The following is a 17,206-nucleotide window of genomic DNA, read 5'->3' as shown; positions in this document are numbered from 1 at the left end:
GATTCTTCAAGAGGAAAAAAAAAAAAATCCGTGGTTAACCGAGTCCCAACCACGTAACTTTTCAAAACATTGATGGCTCCCATCACCCCATGGATCAAATCCAGCTTCTTAGCACATACTGGCCTTGTGATTTGGCCCTCATGTTCATCTTTTCTCCCTTCACATGCTGACATGAGTGAAACAAAAACTCCCCCACTTCTACAAGATGATTTCATAGCCCCACTGGTACCCATCGTTCCCTCTGCCATAAAAGTCAATTACCCTCAATACCACAGAACTTTTATTGGTCCTTTAAAATTTAGCTCATCAGGCATCATCTCTCTGAAAACTTTCCTTCTATCCTTCAGATTAATCACTCTTTAATGTGCTTCAGCAGATCTCAGACATACTTCTACCATTGTTTTAAAAAGATTTATGATCTGGAATGAAAAGGGCAATTAGCCCCTATCAATTGTGAGCTCCTTGAAGGCTGGGTCCACACCTCATGACATATTCCCAGTAAGTGGCACATGATGGACACTTAGATTGATTTGGGCATAAGACTCAAGTCCAAATTCTGGCCTCACCATTTCACAGATGTGTGACCCAGGGCAAGTTAGAAAATCTCCAAGCTCTAGCTTTCTCTTGTGTAAAATACAGACAATAGTATCTATTTCACAGGGTTGTTATACATATTAAATGAGAATGCTTACAAAAGTGTAGTGCCTGAGTCCCATAAGTAGAATTCAATAATTTACTATTATAACACAACTTTTGCTTCTTACTGTTGTGAAGTTACTTACTGTACATGAACTTCAGCTTCCTTACCTGCAAAATGGGAATAGCCCTTGCCAATCTCATGGAATTGTTGAGGGGATTAAATAAGAGCACATGGATTAAATGCCCAGCATTTGTCTGGAATCAATGGCACTGAATAAACAGTAGCTGTATAAATGTTATTGAACTTTGCTATCCACAGGAAAAAACCAAAGGGATATTATGTGACTCCAAGGGGAAAGGAATGAAAACAAATTTTAAGAATAGAGAATAGTTGCACAAGTAATGAAAAATGAAAATTAAATTATTAAAGTAACATAGGTAGAGGATAATCTTTTCAAAATATGGTGCTAGACCAACTGGATATCAATATGGAAAAATATAAATCTCACACCACACATAAAAAATATTTTAAATGGATTATAGATCTAAACATAAAAGGTAAACCATTAAAGCTTCTAGGAGAAAATATATAAGGATTTCTCCATGACCTTGGCATAAGGCAAAGACTTCTTAAACAAAAATCGAAAGAGCACCAAACATAAAGGGAAAGCACTGATAAGCTAGATTACATAAAAGTTAAGAATGCTTTAACAATAATAAAAAAAAACCATTAACAGGGTAAAAGGGCAAGCTACAGAGGGGAGGAAGACATTTGTAATACATATATTTAATGAAGGACTTAAATTCAGAATATATTATATAAACAATGCCAACAAGTCATAAAAAGACAAGCTAATAGAAAAATGAACAAGAGATTTGATTACCTCTTCACAAAAGATGAAATCCAAATGGCTAGTAAACTTCGAGAAAAAAAAATTTTAATGTGGCTCATGGACTCCTGTCCCATGAGGTCAAAACTATTTTATCTCAGAAGCTATTTGGTTTTTTTTTGCTGTGTTGACATTTGCACTGACGGTGCAAAAGCAATAGTGGGTGGAACTGCTGATGCCATAGTATGACTCAAAGCAGCAGCACTAACCTGGCAGTTATCGCATCCTCCCTTACCACTCACTCACCCACATCCAGCTTCACTTTAGAATGTACTTGATGAAGAGGTATAGATTGTCAAGTTTTGTAAAATTTCAATCTTTGAATATGTCTTTTTAATATTCTGCGTGAAGTGGGAAACGGGCATAAAGCACTTTTTTTTTTTTTTTTTGAGACAGGGTCTTGCTCTGTTGCCCAGGCTGGAGTACAGTGGTGTGATCATGGCTCACCACAACCTCCACCTCCTGGGCTCAAGCAATCCTCCCACCTCAGCCTCTCAAGTAGTTGGGACTCCAGGGTCACGCCACCACATCCAGCTAATTTATAGAGACAGAGTTTCACCATGTTGCCCAGGCTGGTCTCAAACTTCTAGGCTCAAGCAATTCACCTGTCTCAGTCTCCTGAAGTGCTGGGATTACAGGTGTGGGCCACCACACCTGGCCTTGCATAAAGCACTTCTACTGCACACAGAGGCACAATGGTTGTCATGATGAAAAGTACTTGTGCAGTTGTTCAAGTTGCTGGCTGAAGCAGTCATTTTTTCAAAGAAAACAGTTTTTTGTTTTTTGTTTTTACTTGAAAGAATGACAAACCATGCTTATTCAACTTGGCTACATAGCGGACATTTTCTCCAAAAGGATGTGAGCCCATTTCTTCAAGGAAAATAATGAATGCTATTTACTGCCAATGAGAAAATTCAAGTTTTCAAGCAAAAATTAGCAATGATATTGTATAATGAGATGTGTCAACTTTGAGCAGATCTGCATATCTCAGTGAATCAGTATTTTCCAAATGACCAAAATACACGATCTTCTACAATAGTATTATACACGGGTAAAAGGTCCATTCAAATGGCATGATAGACCAGCGGATTTTAATGTAACAGATATATAAAAAGTTCACTGGTATGGATTCAGATTCCACATTACAACTAACCCTTACAAAAACTACTACTTGTCAAGTTGGTTTAACAGTAAAGAAGAATATCTAGAATTATTTGAAAAGGTTATTAAACTAGTCCTCTTTTTTTCCAACAACTGATATGTGAAAGGCTTCAATGAAAACAACATATCCCCTACAGACTGAATGCAGAAGCAGAAATGAGAATCTAGTTGTCTTCCATTAAGCCAGACATTAAAGAGATTTGCAAAAATGTAAAAGAATGTTACTCTTCTCACTAAATTTGTTTTGAAGAGATATTTTCATAGGAATTTGTTATTTATATTAACACATAATGGGCTTATTTTTAAATGAATGAATAAATGTGTATTTTGAAAATATCATTTGTAACTGCTAATGCAGTAAATATTGCTACATATAACCCATGTAAGAGCTCTCTGGGGTCCTCAATAATTTTTGAGAGTGCTAGAGGGTTCCTGAGAACATAAAGTTTGAGGTCCTCCAGTGTAAGTAATATAACTCAAGGAAGTAAAAGAAAAAAAAAGCTAATACACAGGGATGTTCATAGCTGTACTAATCACAAATTAGAAATGCTTGAAATACCCCATAGAAGTTATATAAACCATAGCATATTAGCAAAATGAAATATCAGATACTAAAAGAGTTATGTTTAGCACTTTAGTAAATGGATTATGAAATTTAAAAAGAAAATGCAAAATGCAAACTATTTGGAACATTTAAAAATATGTAAAGATACAGATTGGTTGGGATTAAAAATGAATTCAGAATGACATAAATAAGAGCTTTATATCTAAAGATTTATTTTTAGAGAAGCGGGTTAAGCATAGAAAAAACTGTTTTTTACAAAACATGGAGCAGGATTTGGAGCATACAGTCTCCTGACTATCAGAGGACAGATGAAGCAAAAGGAAATAGGTTAGACTTATAATGACAATAAAAAGTTAGGCTGGATAAAAAAATACTTTCCTTACAGATGGTTGTTTTCAGTAATTCCTTCCTAGACTTCTCAGGAGTAGAAAAGACCTGCCCACCTCCAATCTTCCACTACAATGGAATGTCCTCTCTAGCTATACTCCTAGCCTAGACGCACCCAGTATCACAGCAGACCCAGAATCTTTTGACAAGCTGCAGCCATACATCACTACACACATAGGGAAACAAGTCTCTTTACGCTCTAGGGCAGACAATTCCAACTTTAGTTTGTATTTGGAAATTTCCAAGTGTGAGAGAGGCAAAACAAGAGTGTTTAAGGTGAGGGGTGAGACACTGGACTGTGCCCTATGGGAAGGAGCAGAGGCTGATATTTCGGCTCCGAGCGCCAACCAAGGGTGTTCAGTGATGGGATAATTAATACTCTGCAGCAGCCAGAGAGGCCAGCTGCTGTGCTGCTTTTTGCCTCCTTCCTGCTGTGGCCTCACCCCAAAACTGGGCATTTCAGGGAGAAAGGAAAAGGTGGAAGTGTGAGTGCCTGGTTGCTGAGCAAAGTGGTGGTGATGGGAGCTGTAGTAAAGAAATCAGGGTCAACACAGCTACCTGAGCTCATGGACAAATGGGGCTGGCCAAGGAATAAGCAGGGAGTGGGGGCAGAGGTAGGTGAGGTGATTACAGAGGGGAGATCTGATAGGCTGTCAAGTTGCTAGAGGCTAAGAAAAAGCCTCCTAAACATTCTGCCTCCTCTTCCAACCATCTCTCCAGTTCAGTGCCTTACTCTTGTGAAATAGGTCTGCCTCAGAAAGACTTAATTGAGGAGGAGAAAGGGGATGGGCTTCTCCATAATCAGTCTACACTACACTGAATTTGTATACCACATTGCTTATTACATGAACTAACGCTGACAGGTGCAGTGGGAAAAGCATAAGCTGCTGAGTTAGACCCACTTCGGGGTAAATCCCAGTGCTCACCCTCCCAGCGAGATAACGCTGAGAAGCTACGTTACCTCCCTCAGCCACTGTCTCTTCCCCTGTAAAGTGGGGATGCCACTGATCTTCTTGCAGGGCTGTCCAGAAGATAAGCAACCATAAATTAACACACTTGGTTCACAGGCCAATGCACGGTGAACAGCCAAGAAAGGGAAATTACTTCTGTCCTCAACACAGGGTGATGATGATGATGATAATGGAAACAATGTCCATAATGGACCTGGGCCTGGGCCTAAATACTTGCCCAACACCCCCTCTGGGCTGACACTCTCACACCTAATCCTACATCAAATCTGTTTCGGGGGGAAGATGGTAGGTATTTAAAAAAAATAAAACAAGGTTCTCTTTTGAGAGACCCTATACTCATTACACCTTCAAACTTGTTCTCATCTTTGCCAGCTACCTGAATGGGCATCCATTGAATTTTTTTTCCCAGTGGCCAGTTACTAGACCACTGAATATTTACTGAATGTCAACATGTGATATCCATGATCACATTCAATCCTACAAAACTTTTGAGACAGCTATAATTATTCCCAAGGTGCAGATCAGAAAACTGAGGCTTCAAGAGGCTAAATGTGCTGAGACAGGGAAAGGTGTAAGCTCAGGGTATGAACCCAGCTGATCATTCTTCAAAGCCTGTGTTCCTAATTGCCGCAAAATACTCTCCTTGACGTGGGGGGAGAGGTGGGGCAGGGAAGGAAGGGAACCAAGTCCTTCCTTCAGAGCGGTATGGAGGAGGGACAAGCTCGATCTTCTGCCTGATCCTCTCCAACCCACCAGGCTCTTTAGCCAAAGGCACTGTTGCCCTCAGAATCCTTCAGTGGTTTCCAACTGTCCACAGGGAGATTCATGTACTTCACATCAGGGGCTTCCCCAAATCTGGCCCCACCCTCCATAGCTGGTATATGCTAGGATTCCAGACAAATCATTTTTGTCCAGCTAAAGTTCAGGGACAGCCCCATGTTTTTAGACCTTGATGCCTCTAACCTACTGTTTCCTCAGCCTGGAACAACCTTCTCCCTAAAAAAAAAAAAAAATCTGTTACGTAGTAATTCAGACACATGAAAAGGCAGAAAGAGAGTTTAAGAAATAATTCCCTTTCCGGTAAAGACACAACTCAGGCAGCACTTCCAAGTAGCCTTTCCCAGGATACTCATGAAGTATCTCTGTGCTAACCTCTGTAACAGCAATTCTCTCTCTAACTCACCTATTTCCCATGCCACAGGGGAAGTGCATGCCTCTGAAGTAGGGGCCCAACCCTAGGATCCCTGAACCCACAGAGAAAAACATTTGCTGAATAGAGGACTCACCAAAAATGTACAATGCACAGGTCCAAGCAATGGGTGAAAACACAGAGCAAAGAAAATATGCGCTTGAAAAAAGCCAGTAATCTTGGCATCAGACAAAAATAACTGAGTGGTGGTACTGTCAAAAGTGGGGTAAACTCCAGAGATAGAGGACCAGAGGTTTCTGCCAACCAAAACCAGGTTGGGGCAGGACTTGCTGGACCTGCAGCAGTCCAGTGCTTGGCTGGTATCCTTCTCATTTTCTGGGCCTAGTAGAATATCCACATGTTCCCCAAAGCCTCCTCAGACCAAAGACTCAGAGCCTTCACTTAGTAAAGATTCACTGAACTGAGGCCCACATCACTTCTTGGTAATTTTCTACCCTGATAAGGAGTATTGTATCCTTTCCCTTACCCTAAGTGGGGAAGCTTGACCTGGTCTCAGCAACCCACTTAACAACCCCTGCCTGGCTCTAGCTCCACTGCCCGTCCTTCCAGGGCTCTGCACAGGACAGGCTTTCAGGCTAAGACGCCCTTTCTGCCCTACTCTCTGTCTGGCTAACATCTCCTCCTTATTCTTTAGGAGCCTGCTTAGTGGTCAGTCCCTTCCTTGTGTCCCGCCTTCAGGTAAGGCTCAGATTCCTTTCCTTATGTGCTCCCAGTCCATTGCTCATCCCTGACTAGATGATATGAGCGAGCAGGACAAAAGGCCTCACTGGCCTTTATGAAACACTCAGGGCTAGATCCACTGTCCCCCTACACAGAGCTGAATAAATACCATGGACTTAAGAATCTAAGTGGCTCTTCAGCATCTAAATTTTAAAAACCCTTTTATTGTTAAATAATTAAAGATTCACAGGGGCCCAGGAACAGGGGCTTATGCCTGTGATCCCAGCCCTTTGAGAGGCTGAGGTGGGCAGATCACTTGAGGGCAGGATTTTGAGACCAGCCTGCCCGACATGGTGAAACCTCGTCTCTACTAAAAATACAAAAATGAGCTGGGTGTGGTGGCAGGCATCTGTAATCCCAGCTACTCAGAAGGCTGAGGCAGAAGAGTTGCTTGAACCCGGGAGGCAGAGGCTGCAGTGAGCCAAAATCGCACCACTGCACTCCACACTGGCTGACTCTGTCTAAAAAAAAAAAAAAAAAAAAAAGATTCACAGGGGTTGGAAAACCAGCACAAGAGGTTCCAATATACTTCACTCAGTTTCCTCTAATAGTTAAACCACCACAAAGATCTCTCTCATGCTACTCCCCTTAATAACCACACCTACAGCCCTGCCCTCATAACCCCGGCAACCACTAATCTGTTTAGCACCTCTATAACTGTGTCATTTTAAAAATGTTATGTAAGTGGAATCACACAATATGTGACCTTTTGGGAATGGCTTCTTTCACTCAGCATAATGACTCCGATTAACCAAATTGCTGTGTTTCAACAGTTCATTCCTTTATGCTGCCGAGTGGTATTCCACAGTATGGATATACCACGGTTCCTTTAACTATTCATCACTGGAGGAGGGACATCCGGATTATTTCCGGCTTTTGGCTATTACAAATAAAACTCTTCTGAACATCTGTGTACAGGTTTTTCTGTGGGCACAATTTTCATTTTTCTGAGATAAATGTTCAGGAGTGTGATTCCTGGATCTAACTATTAAGTACACGTTTAGTTTTTTACGAAACTGCCAAATGATTTTCCAGAGTAGCTGTAACATTTGACATGCCCGCCAGTAGTGTACATGATCCAGTTTTTCTGCACTCTCTCTAGAATTTAGTATCATCACTATTTTTAATTTTGGCTATTCTAACAGGCGTGAAACTCCCATTGTGGTTTCATTTGCATTTCACCTAGCTTAATGGCTAACAATGCTGAGCATCTTTTCATTGCTTCTTTGCCATCTGTACATCCTTCTCAGTGTATTACCTCTTCATATAATTTTTCCACTTTTTTCTTTTTTTGGGGGGATGGAGTCTTGCTCTGTCACCCAGGCTGGAGAGCAGTGGTGCCATCTCGGCTCACTGCAACCTCCGCCTCCCGGGTTCAAGTGATCCTCTGCCTCAGCCTCCCGAGTAGCTGGGACTACAGGCACGCACCACCACACCCGCTAATTTAAGTATTTTTGAAGAGACACGGTTTCACCATGTTGGCCAGGCTGATCTCGAATTCCTGGCCTCAGGTGATCCAACCACCTCAGCTTCCCAAAGCACTGGGATTACAGGCGTGAGCCACCATGCCTGGCCTCCATTTTTCCATTTTCTAATTGGATAGTTTCTTAAGCTGTTGATTTTGAGAGTTCTTTATCTAGATATGAATCCTTTGTTGAATATATGGTTTCCAAGCATTGCCTCCCAAACTGTAGGTTATGCTTCTATCCTCTTAACAGGGTCTTTCACAGAGCACAAGTTTTAAATTTCAATGAAGTCCAATTTAGCATCTTTTTAAATATTGTGCATTTAGTGCTGTATCTAAGAACTCTTCACCAAGCCCTAGATACTGAAGATTTCCTCTTGTGTTTTCTTCTAGGAGTGCTGTGGTATTGTATGTTACATTTAAATCAATGATCCAATTTGAGGTCATTTTTATATAAGGTTAAGGTCAAGGTTCATATTTTTGCTTGTGATTATCCAATTGCTCCAGCATCATCTACTGAAAGACATTCTTTCCTCCATTGACTTGTTTTTGCACCCTTGTCAAAAGTTGGCTGGTCTTAGTTCTGTGTTCACTATTCTGTTCTACTTATCTATATGTCTGTCCCTCTGCCAATTCCACCATCTTGATTACTTTAGCTATATAATTAGCCCTAATATTGGGTAGAATGATTTCTTCTACTTTATTCTTTTTAAAAAATTGTTATAGCTATCTTAGATTCTTTGCCTTTCCATATAAATATTATCTGCTGTATCCTGCTATATCTGCAGAAATTCTTGTTGGGATTTTGATAGGAATTGCATTAAAATAGTGTATCAATTTGTGGAGTATCTGACATTTTTACTATGCTGATTTTTTAATCCATGAATATGTTATGTCTCTCCATTTATTTAGATCTTCTTTGATTTTTTTCACTAGCATTTTGTAGTTTTCAGTATAAAAATCTTATACAAGTTTTGTTAGCATTATACCTGCTGGAGAGGATGTGGAGAAATAGGAACACTTTTACACTGTTGGTGGGACTGTAAACTAGTTCAACCATTGTGGAAGTCAGTGTGGCGATTCCTCAGGGATCTAGAACTAGAAATACCATTTGACCCAGCAATCCCATTACTGGGTATATACCCAAAGGATTATAAAACATGCTGCTATAAAGACACGTGCACACGTATGTTTATTGCGGCACTATTCACAATAGCAAAGACTCGGAACCAACCCAAATGTCCAACAATGATAGACTGGATTAAGAAAATGTGGCACATATACACCATGGAGTACTATGCAGCCATAAAAAATGATGAGTTCACGTCCTTTGTAGGGACATGGATGAAGCTGGAAACCACCATTCTCAGCAAACTATTGCAAGGGCAAAAAACCAAACACTGCATGTTCTCACTTATAGGTGGGAATTGAACAATGAGAACACATGGACACAGGAAGGGGAACATCACACACCGGGGCCTGTTGTGGGGTGGGGGGAGGAGGGAGGGATAGCATTAGGAGATATACCTAATGTTAAATGATGAGTTAATGGGTCAGCACACCAACATGGCACATGTATACATATGTAACTAACCTGCACGTTGTGCACATGTACCCTAAAACTTGAAGTATAACAATAAAAAAAAAAAGAATTATAGCTGAGTTATTTTAGTTTTTGTTTTGTTTTGTTTTGGGAAGGAGTCTCGCTCTGTCGTTCAGGCTGGAGTGCAGTGGCGTGGCGCGATCTCAGCTCACTGCAACCTCTGCCTCCTGGGTTCAAGCGATTCTACCACCTCAGCCTCCCGAGTAGCTGGGATTACAGGCGTGCGCCACAACACCTGGCTAATTTTTCTATTTTTAGTAGAGACGGGGTTTCACCATGTTGGTTGGCCAGGCTGGTCTCGAACTCCTGACCTCAGGTAATCCGCCCTCTTCGGCCTCCAAAGTGCTGGGATTACAGGCGTGAGCCATCGTGCCCAGCCTGAGTAGTTGTTGAACAACTATAAACAGTACTGTATTTTAAATTTCGTTCCACGTGTTTATTGCTAGTATATAAAGATACAATTAACTTTTGTATGTTAATCTGGTATCTGGCAACCTTGTCAAACTTATTTTTATTATTATTTTTGGTAGATTCCTTGGGATTTTCTATGTAGATCATTATGTCATCTGCATATATAAACTGGTTTATTTCTTCCTTCCTTATCTGTATGATAATTCTTTTTCTTGTTTTAATGTGCGGGCTAAAACTTCTAGTATTATGCTGAATAAGAGTGGTCAGAGAGTGGTTATCCTTGCCTTTTTCCTTAGGGGGAAGGCATTCAGTAGCTAATTTTAAATAAATCACGTTTGCTGGTATGATGGTGAGTCCTAAAATATTGTTTAGGTACTAACAAACCACTCTTCAGCTGAAGAAAAAATATTAAAAAGAAAAAAAAAAGCCCCAGTCATGGGCAGTTATTATCGATTCTCTTGGACTATGGTTTGATCTGAAGGAAATAATTTCTATCATTATATATTCATGTTTCCAATTAAGCCAAGTCTAGGACTTTTGTAAAATACCCATTTTTTATAGCTTTATTGAGATACATTTCACTTATAAAATTCAACCAGCTAATATGTATAATGCATGGTTTTTAGATGTTCACAGAATATGCAAATGTTCTAATTTCAGAACATTTTCTTCACCCCAAAAAGAAACCTGGTACCCATTAGCAGTCTCTCCTCATTCCTGCTTTCCCATCTTCCGCCTCCACCCTGGCAACCATTAATCTGCTTTCTATCTCTATAAAGTTGCCTATTCTGGACATTTCACATAAATAAATCATATATAGTCTTTTATGACTGGCTTCTTTCACTTAACGTGATGTTTTAAAGGTTCATCCACATTATAACATGTATAAGTCCTTCATTTTTATTGCTGTAATAGCCATATTCAGTTGTAAGCATATATCATATTTGCTGTTCATCAAATGATAGACATTTAGGTTGTTCTTACTTTTTGGCTATTGCAAATAATACTATTTCTTGGTTTGGATTTCCATTTCCCTAATGACCAATGTTGTTGCACACCTTTTCTTGTGCTCATGGACTATCTGTACGTCCTCCTTGGAGAAATATCTACTCAAATCCTTTGAACATTTTAAAATTGAGTTTTCTTTTGTATTGTTCAGTTGTAAGAGCTCTTTATATATTCTGGATACAAGCTTCTTGTCAGATATCTGATTTGCAAATATTCTCTCCCATTCTTTGGGTTATCTTTTCAGTTTCTTGATACTATCATTTTATGCACAAAATATTTTAATTTTGACAAAGTTCAATTTTGACAAAGTTCGATTTGCCTATTTTTTCTCGCTGCTTGTGCTTTTGACCTCCCAGGTATTGTGTCTAAGAAACCACAGTCTAACTGAAGGTCAGGGAATAAGACTACCCAAGGTAGACTTATTTCTAGGTCTAGAAATTTTATAGTTCGAGCTCTTACACTCAGGTGTGTGATTCATTTAGAGGTAATTGAAGAAGGGACCCAACTTCATTCTTTTGCATGTAGATATCCAATTGTCCCAGCACCATTTGAAAAGACTATGGTTTCTCTACTAAATTGTCTTGGCACCCTTGCTGAAATCAATTCCCTATGAATGTATGGGTTAATTTCTAGACTCTCAATTCTATTTCCTTGCTCTATATGTTTATCCTAATGCCAGTGCCACACGGTCCTGATGACTGAAGCTTTGTAATAAGTTTTGAAATAGGGATCTGGAAGTCTTTCAACTTTGTTTTTCTTTGAGATTGTTTTAGCCATTCTGGTTCCCTTGCATTTCCACCTGAATTTTAGGATCAGCTTGCCAATTTCTGGGGGGAAAAACCCAAAACCTGCTGGGATTTTCACTGGGATCGCACTAAATAGGTAGATCAAGTGGGGAGTATGACTAATATTAATTCTTCCTAGCCGTGAGCACAGAATGTCTTTCCTTTACTTAAATCTTTAATTTCTTTCAACAATGTTTTATAGTTTTCACTGTACAAATCTTACACAATTCTTTCCCAAATCTTTCACAATTCTTCTTTTGTTAAATTTATTTTTACGTATTATATTCTTTTGGGGGTTGTTATAAATGGGATAATTTCATTAATTTTTAGATTGTTCATTGCTAATGTATAGAAATACAACTGATTTTTATCGCTTTTTTTTTTTTTTTTTGAGATGGAGTCTCGCTCTGTCGCCCAGGCTGGAGTGCCGTGGTGCAATCTCAGCTCACTGCAAGCTCTGCCTCCCGGGTTCACGCCGTTCTCCTGCCTCAGCCTCCTGAGTAGCTGGGACTACAGGCACCTGCCACCACACCCAGCTAATTTTTTGTATTTTTAGTAGAGACGGGGTTTCACCGTGTTAGCCAGGATATCAATTTTATATCCTGCCACATTGCTGAACTTGCTTAGTTCTGTTTTTCGGAGGATTCCTTAGGATTTTCTGTATACAAGATATCATGTCATTGACAAATAGAGGTATTTTTACTTCCTACTTTCTAATCTGGATACTCCTTATTTTTCTTGAGTGATTGCCCTGGCTAGAATATCAAGTACAATGTTATATAAAAGTGGCAAAAACAAAAGCAAACATGCTTGCCTTGTTCCGGATCTTAAGAGGAAAATACTCCATCTTTCTCCATTAAGGAGAATGTCAGCTGTGAGCTTTTTGTAGATGCTCTTTATTGGCTTTAGAAAATTCCCTTCTATTGTTGTTTTTTGTTGTTGTTCTTTTCGTGTGTGTGTTTTTTGACACAGTCTCGCTCTGTTGTCCAGGCTAGAGTGCAGTGGTGTGATCTCGGCTCACTGCAACTTCCACCTCCCAGGTTCAAGCGATTCTGCCTCAGCCTACCGAGTAGCTGGGATTACAGGCATGCACAACCATGCCCAGATTATTTATATATTTTTAGTAGAGACAGGGTTTCACCATGTTGGCCAGGCTGATCTTGAACTCCCGACCTCAAATAATCCACCTGCCTTGGCCTCCCAAAGTGCTGGGATTACAGGGGTGAACCACCATGCCTGGCCCCTTCTATTGCTGAATTTGTTGTTTTTTTATTTGCTTTTGTTTGGTTTTGTTTTTTTTTTTGTTTGTTTTTGAGACAGGGTCTCACTTTGTTGCCCGGGCTGGAGTGCAGTGGTGTGATGACAGCTCACTGCAGCCTTGACCTTCCAGGTTGAAGTGACCCTTTCACCTCAGCCCCCTAAGTAGCTGGGACTACAGGTATATGCCATCAAGCCTGGCTAATTTTTAGTTTTTTTTGTAAAGACAGGGTCTCACTATATTTCCCAGGCTAGCTGAATGCTTCTGTCATGAAAGGGTGTCAGACTTTGTCAAATGCTATTTCTCTATCGAGATGAACATGTAGTTTTTATCCTTTGTTGTATTTTTTTTTTTTTTTTGAGATGCAGTCTCTGTTGCCCAGGCTGGAGTGCAGTGGCGCCATCTCAGCTCCCTACAACCTCCACCTCCCGGGTTCAAGCGATTCCTGTGCCTCAGCCTCCCAAATGCAGGGATTACAGGCATGAGCCACCGGGCGCGTGGCCTCCTTTGTTCTATTGATATGGTATATTAACACTGATTTATTTTCAGATGTTAAATCAATCATTCCTGGAATCAATTTCACTTGGTCATGTTATATAATCCTTTGTATATGTTGCTGGATTTGGTTTGTTAGTACTTTGTTAAGGGTTTTCATATCTGTATTCATAAAGGATACTGGCTTGTAGTTTTCTTGTCATGTCTTTGGTACTGGTATCAGGATAAAACTAGCTTCACAGAAGAAGCTGGGAAGTATTCCCTCCTCTTCTATTTTTTGGAGGACTATGTGAAGAACTGGTATTAATAAAAAATCCTTATTAAGGAAATTTTTTAACATACCAAAAAATAGTAAGAATAGTATCATGAGTTCCTGTGTGTATTCCCGCCTAACTTCAATAATTATCAATAGTCCACCATTCTTATTTTACTTATACTTCCCCTCCCCAACACCTTACTCTTTTGGCGGGGGCTGAAATTATTTTAAAGTAAATCCCAGACATATCATTCACCTTTAAATACTTCAATGTATATCTCTAACAGATAAAGACTTTTTTAACATAAGCAGAATTATTTCACCTAACAAAACTGGCAGTAATTCATAATGCTATCTAATACCTAGTCCATGCTCAAATTTCCCCAAATGTTTGAAAAATAATTTTTTGAATTAGTTTGAATCAAGATCCAAACAAAGTCCAACACTGCATTTTAGTTGGTATGACTCTTTCCACAAGAGCCTCCTTCTCCCTTTTCTCCCCATGCGATTAATTTATTTGTTGAAAAAACAAGGTCAATTTATCCTATATAATTTTTCCATATTCCAATTTTGGATGTTGTATCCTCATGCACCTGTTTGACTCATTCTTCTGTCCTTCATATTTTTAAACTGGGAGTTAGATCTAGATTGAGGTTGCTGTGAACTTACTATTGCATAATATTAGAAAACAGTATCTGGCTATCCCACTTTTAGCGTTAAGATTAACCAATGGGTTCAGATGCTACTCGCCAGATCCACCTATTATAAAGTCCCCTATCGACCTTTACTTAATAGTTTTATCAATCACTGACAATTTGTGACTAGGTACATTATTTCAGCAGAAGTTGCAACATGGTGATTTTCTCATTCTCTCAGTTCTTCCAAGGCTAGGATTTTTACTTTCACAATTCTATACTCTACGTCTATGATTCCCAAATAGGGAAGCATAGCCTCCAGGTGCCATAGTGCAAGCCCTGGGGTCATTTTTGCTTGTCATAGTAGTTGGAGGGCGTTCTTGGCATTTACAGGCAGAGACCAGAGATGCTGGATGTTCTACAATTCATAGTAGAGTTTCACGAAATGAAGAATGACCTGCATCCCACACAATTTTCAAATGTCTTGTTAGATACTCATGGAGGTGTAAAGCCTAAATAAATTATCTGAATGTAAGGCCATTTTATATATGAACACAAAGTATTTTTTTCTACTACTTTAAAACAAGCACATTTTTCCAGGAATGTAACTATGGTATAACTGAAGAAACAATATTCAATCACTATTTTGTTTGCAATTCTCCTAACAGCTGTTTACCATTTCAAAAAAGTCATGTTAGTAACAGCAACAGAGTTTTGTGGTATTTGAGTTGTTGACATAATACATCTGTATACAACAGCTTTTGTCACTGTTGAATTCAAGATAATTCCACATACAGGTGTAAACATCCATGCTCTCCAGTGTACTCAGGCGCCTACGCAAGGAATACACATCATCATCTTATCAATTACTCTTTTTCTAATTTATGTTATAGTTAGGACTTTATACTGATTTCCTCTGAAATGTGCATGAGGTAAGTTAGAATACCCATGAATTCCATTTCAACATAGTAAGGGATATTTCACAGAATATTTGTTTTGAAATGAGCATTGGGTCTAATAAAGCTGAGAATTACTATTTACTTCAGGTCTAAAATTTTTTCCCAACTTGACTTCTGACCAGGGCTTATTCTTAAATCTTTCCACCATGGAAAGGTGGTTAGATCACATCTGTTTACATCACAGCCAGAGCACTGTGCAGGGAGTAAGGACACCTAGACCCCAGCCCTGGCTCTGCCTCTTTATTAGTGGCTGGCGAACTCAGGCAGGTCATCTTATCTCTATTCCCTTTGGTAAAATAAGATATATCAGACAAGCCATTTTCAACCTTTTCAACCACTTTTTCTTATTCTCCATTCTCTTCACAGGACTCAATATTTTTGGTAAAGATGTTGCCAAAGAGATACGCCAATCATTACTTGGAATAATTAAACTGATTTCCCATTTTTAGCTAACTAAAGGCATATAATTACGAACCAGAATAAAATAACAATGGTAGTCTACATTTATTAAGTGCTTATTCATGTCCCTCACAGTGAACTCTGTCCCTTATCCCTACCAACAGTATGGCATCACAGTACGGGCTCCAAACTGAGAAGTGCTGTCTCAGCTAGAGACTAGGGTCCCCTGGTCCTTGTCTCCTCCCTCTGAGCAGAAGTCTGCAGTCCTAATGCTGCCATCCTAATCTGCAAAAACCTTGGAACGTGACTCACTCACATCCCATGCTATTTTGGAAAACTTCTGAAGTTGATAGCGAGATTGGGGGACTACAATGAAATGAAATGGGCAAGACACTGGGACTGCATCTCCTCTGGGCTAGTACCTCTACATGTTTACATTTTCTCACAAAGACTGGCCCAGGGCCCTGTCTAGACAAAAAGCTCTGGAATGAATTAGCTGTGAATTACCTGGGCAGCAACCTTAGACTACTGCACATAAGCCCCAGAGGCACTGATCCTTGGACAGACTCAGGGGCTCTGTGTGGCCCCTAGAAAGAAATCAGGCAGGCTTAGGATTTTGGGTAATTAGGGTGACTAGTAGCAGTTCAAGAACTCACTGCTCCACTTATGTCTCCACTTTCTAACTCCATGCACCCCAAGACATTGATCATTTTGTTGAAAACACATACGGGCCAGGGATGGGGTCAAGTGGCAGGATGGGGATAGCTGGCTGGAATCCCTCTACACAAGCATGGGCTTCCCGCTAGGCACTCTGTACTCACCAGGGAGGCTGCCGACTGGTGTGTGGGTGGTGTGGAGGAATCCGGAGTGGGTCCACCTCTCTGGCGGTAGCAGGGGGGAACTCCCGGTGGGGACTGCTTACATTAGCCTTTTCCCACTGCTCATGGATAGGTGTGATGATTCCAGACACGATACGAGACCGAAGCTCCTCATTGTTCTTGTAGGTCCTGCAGGAAGCAGACGAAGAGTCAACTGCTTGCAGTTGGCTAGGAACCCTGGAAGTGGTATTCTGGCTGCAACGATGGCGGCGGCGGCGGCCCTGATAGCTCCTGGCGTTGCGCTTGGCCTGTTTATAAGCGGGGGAACAGGCCGCCTGCTGGACCTGGGTGAGGGGGGCAATAGCCCCACGCTGTCTCTGAGATTTGGGCCTAAGCTTCTTAGGCATCTGAGTTGCCCCTCCTCGTTTACCACCCCATTAGAAAGAGGTGAGGGTGTAGGGGCACAGGGCCTGGACTGGCTACTCCTCTGTCCTCACCCGCCTCACCCCTCCCTCAGCTTCATTGTGTGTTCATCACGTGTCATGGGAAGGGTCATGGAAGGCAAAGGCTA

The 17,206-nt window shown here is 40.5% G+C and overlaps 1 protein-coding gene across 3 annotated transcripts in view; it reads right to left on the bottom strand.

Moving 5' to 3' along the window:
- Positions 1 to 17,206, bottom strand: part of PSMF1 (proteasome inhibitor subunit 1) — a 53,338-nt gene that overhangs the window by 15,534 nt on the left and 20,598 nt on the right. For all 3 annotated transcript variants that reach the window (XM_004061657.4, XM_019017223.4, XM_063702362.1), the window contains one exon: positions 16,639 to 16,824. In XM_004061657.4, the coding sequence (XP_004061705.1) occupies positions 16,639 to 16,824 (186 nt within the window). The remainder of the gene's footprint in view (positions 1 to 16,638; positions 16,825 to 17,206) is intronic.

This window comes from Gorilla gorilla, chromosome 21, assembly GCF_029281585.2.
Source record: "Gorilla gorilla gorilla isolate KB3781 chromosome 21, NHGRI_mGorGor1-v2.1_pri, whole genome shotgun sequence".
NCBI lineage: Eukaryota > Metazoa > Chordata > Mammalia > Primates > Hominidae > Gorilla > Gorilla gorilla.
Note: the sequence above shows the minus strand (reverse complement) of the source record. Positions and strands in the feature narration are given on the sequence as shown.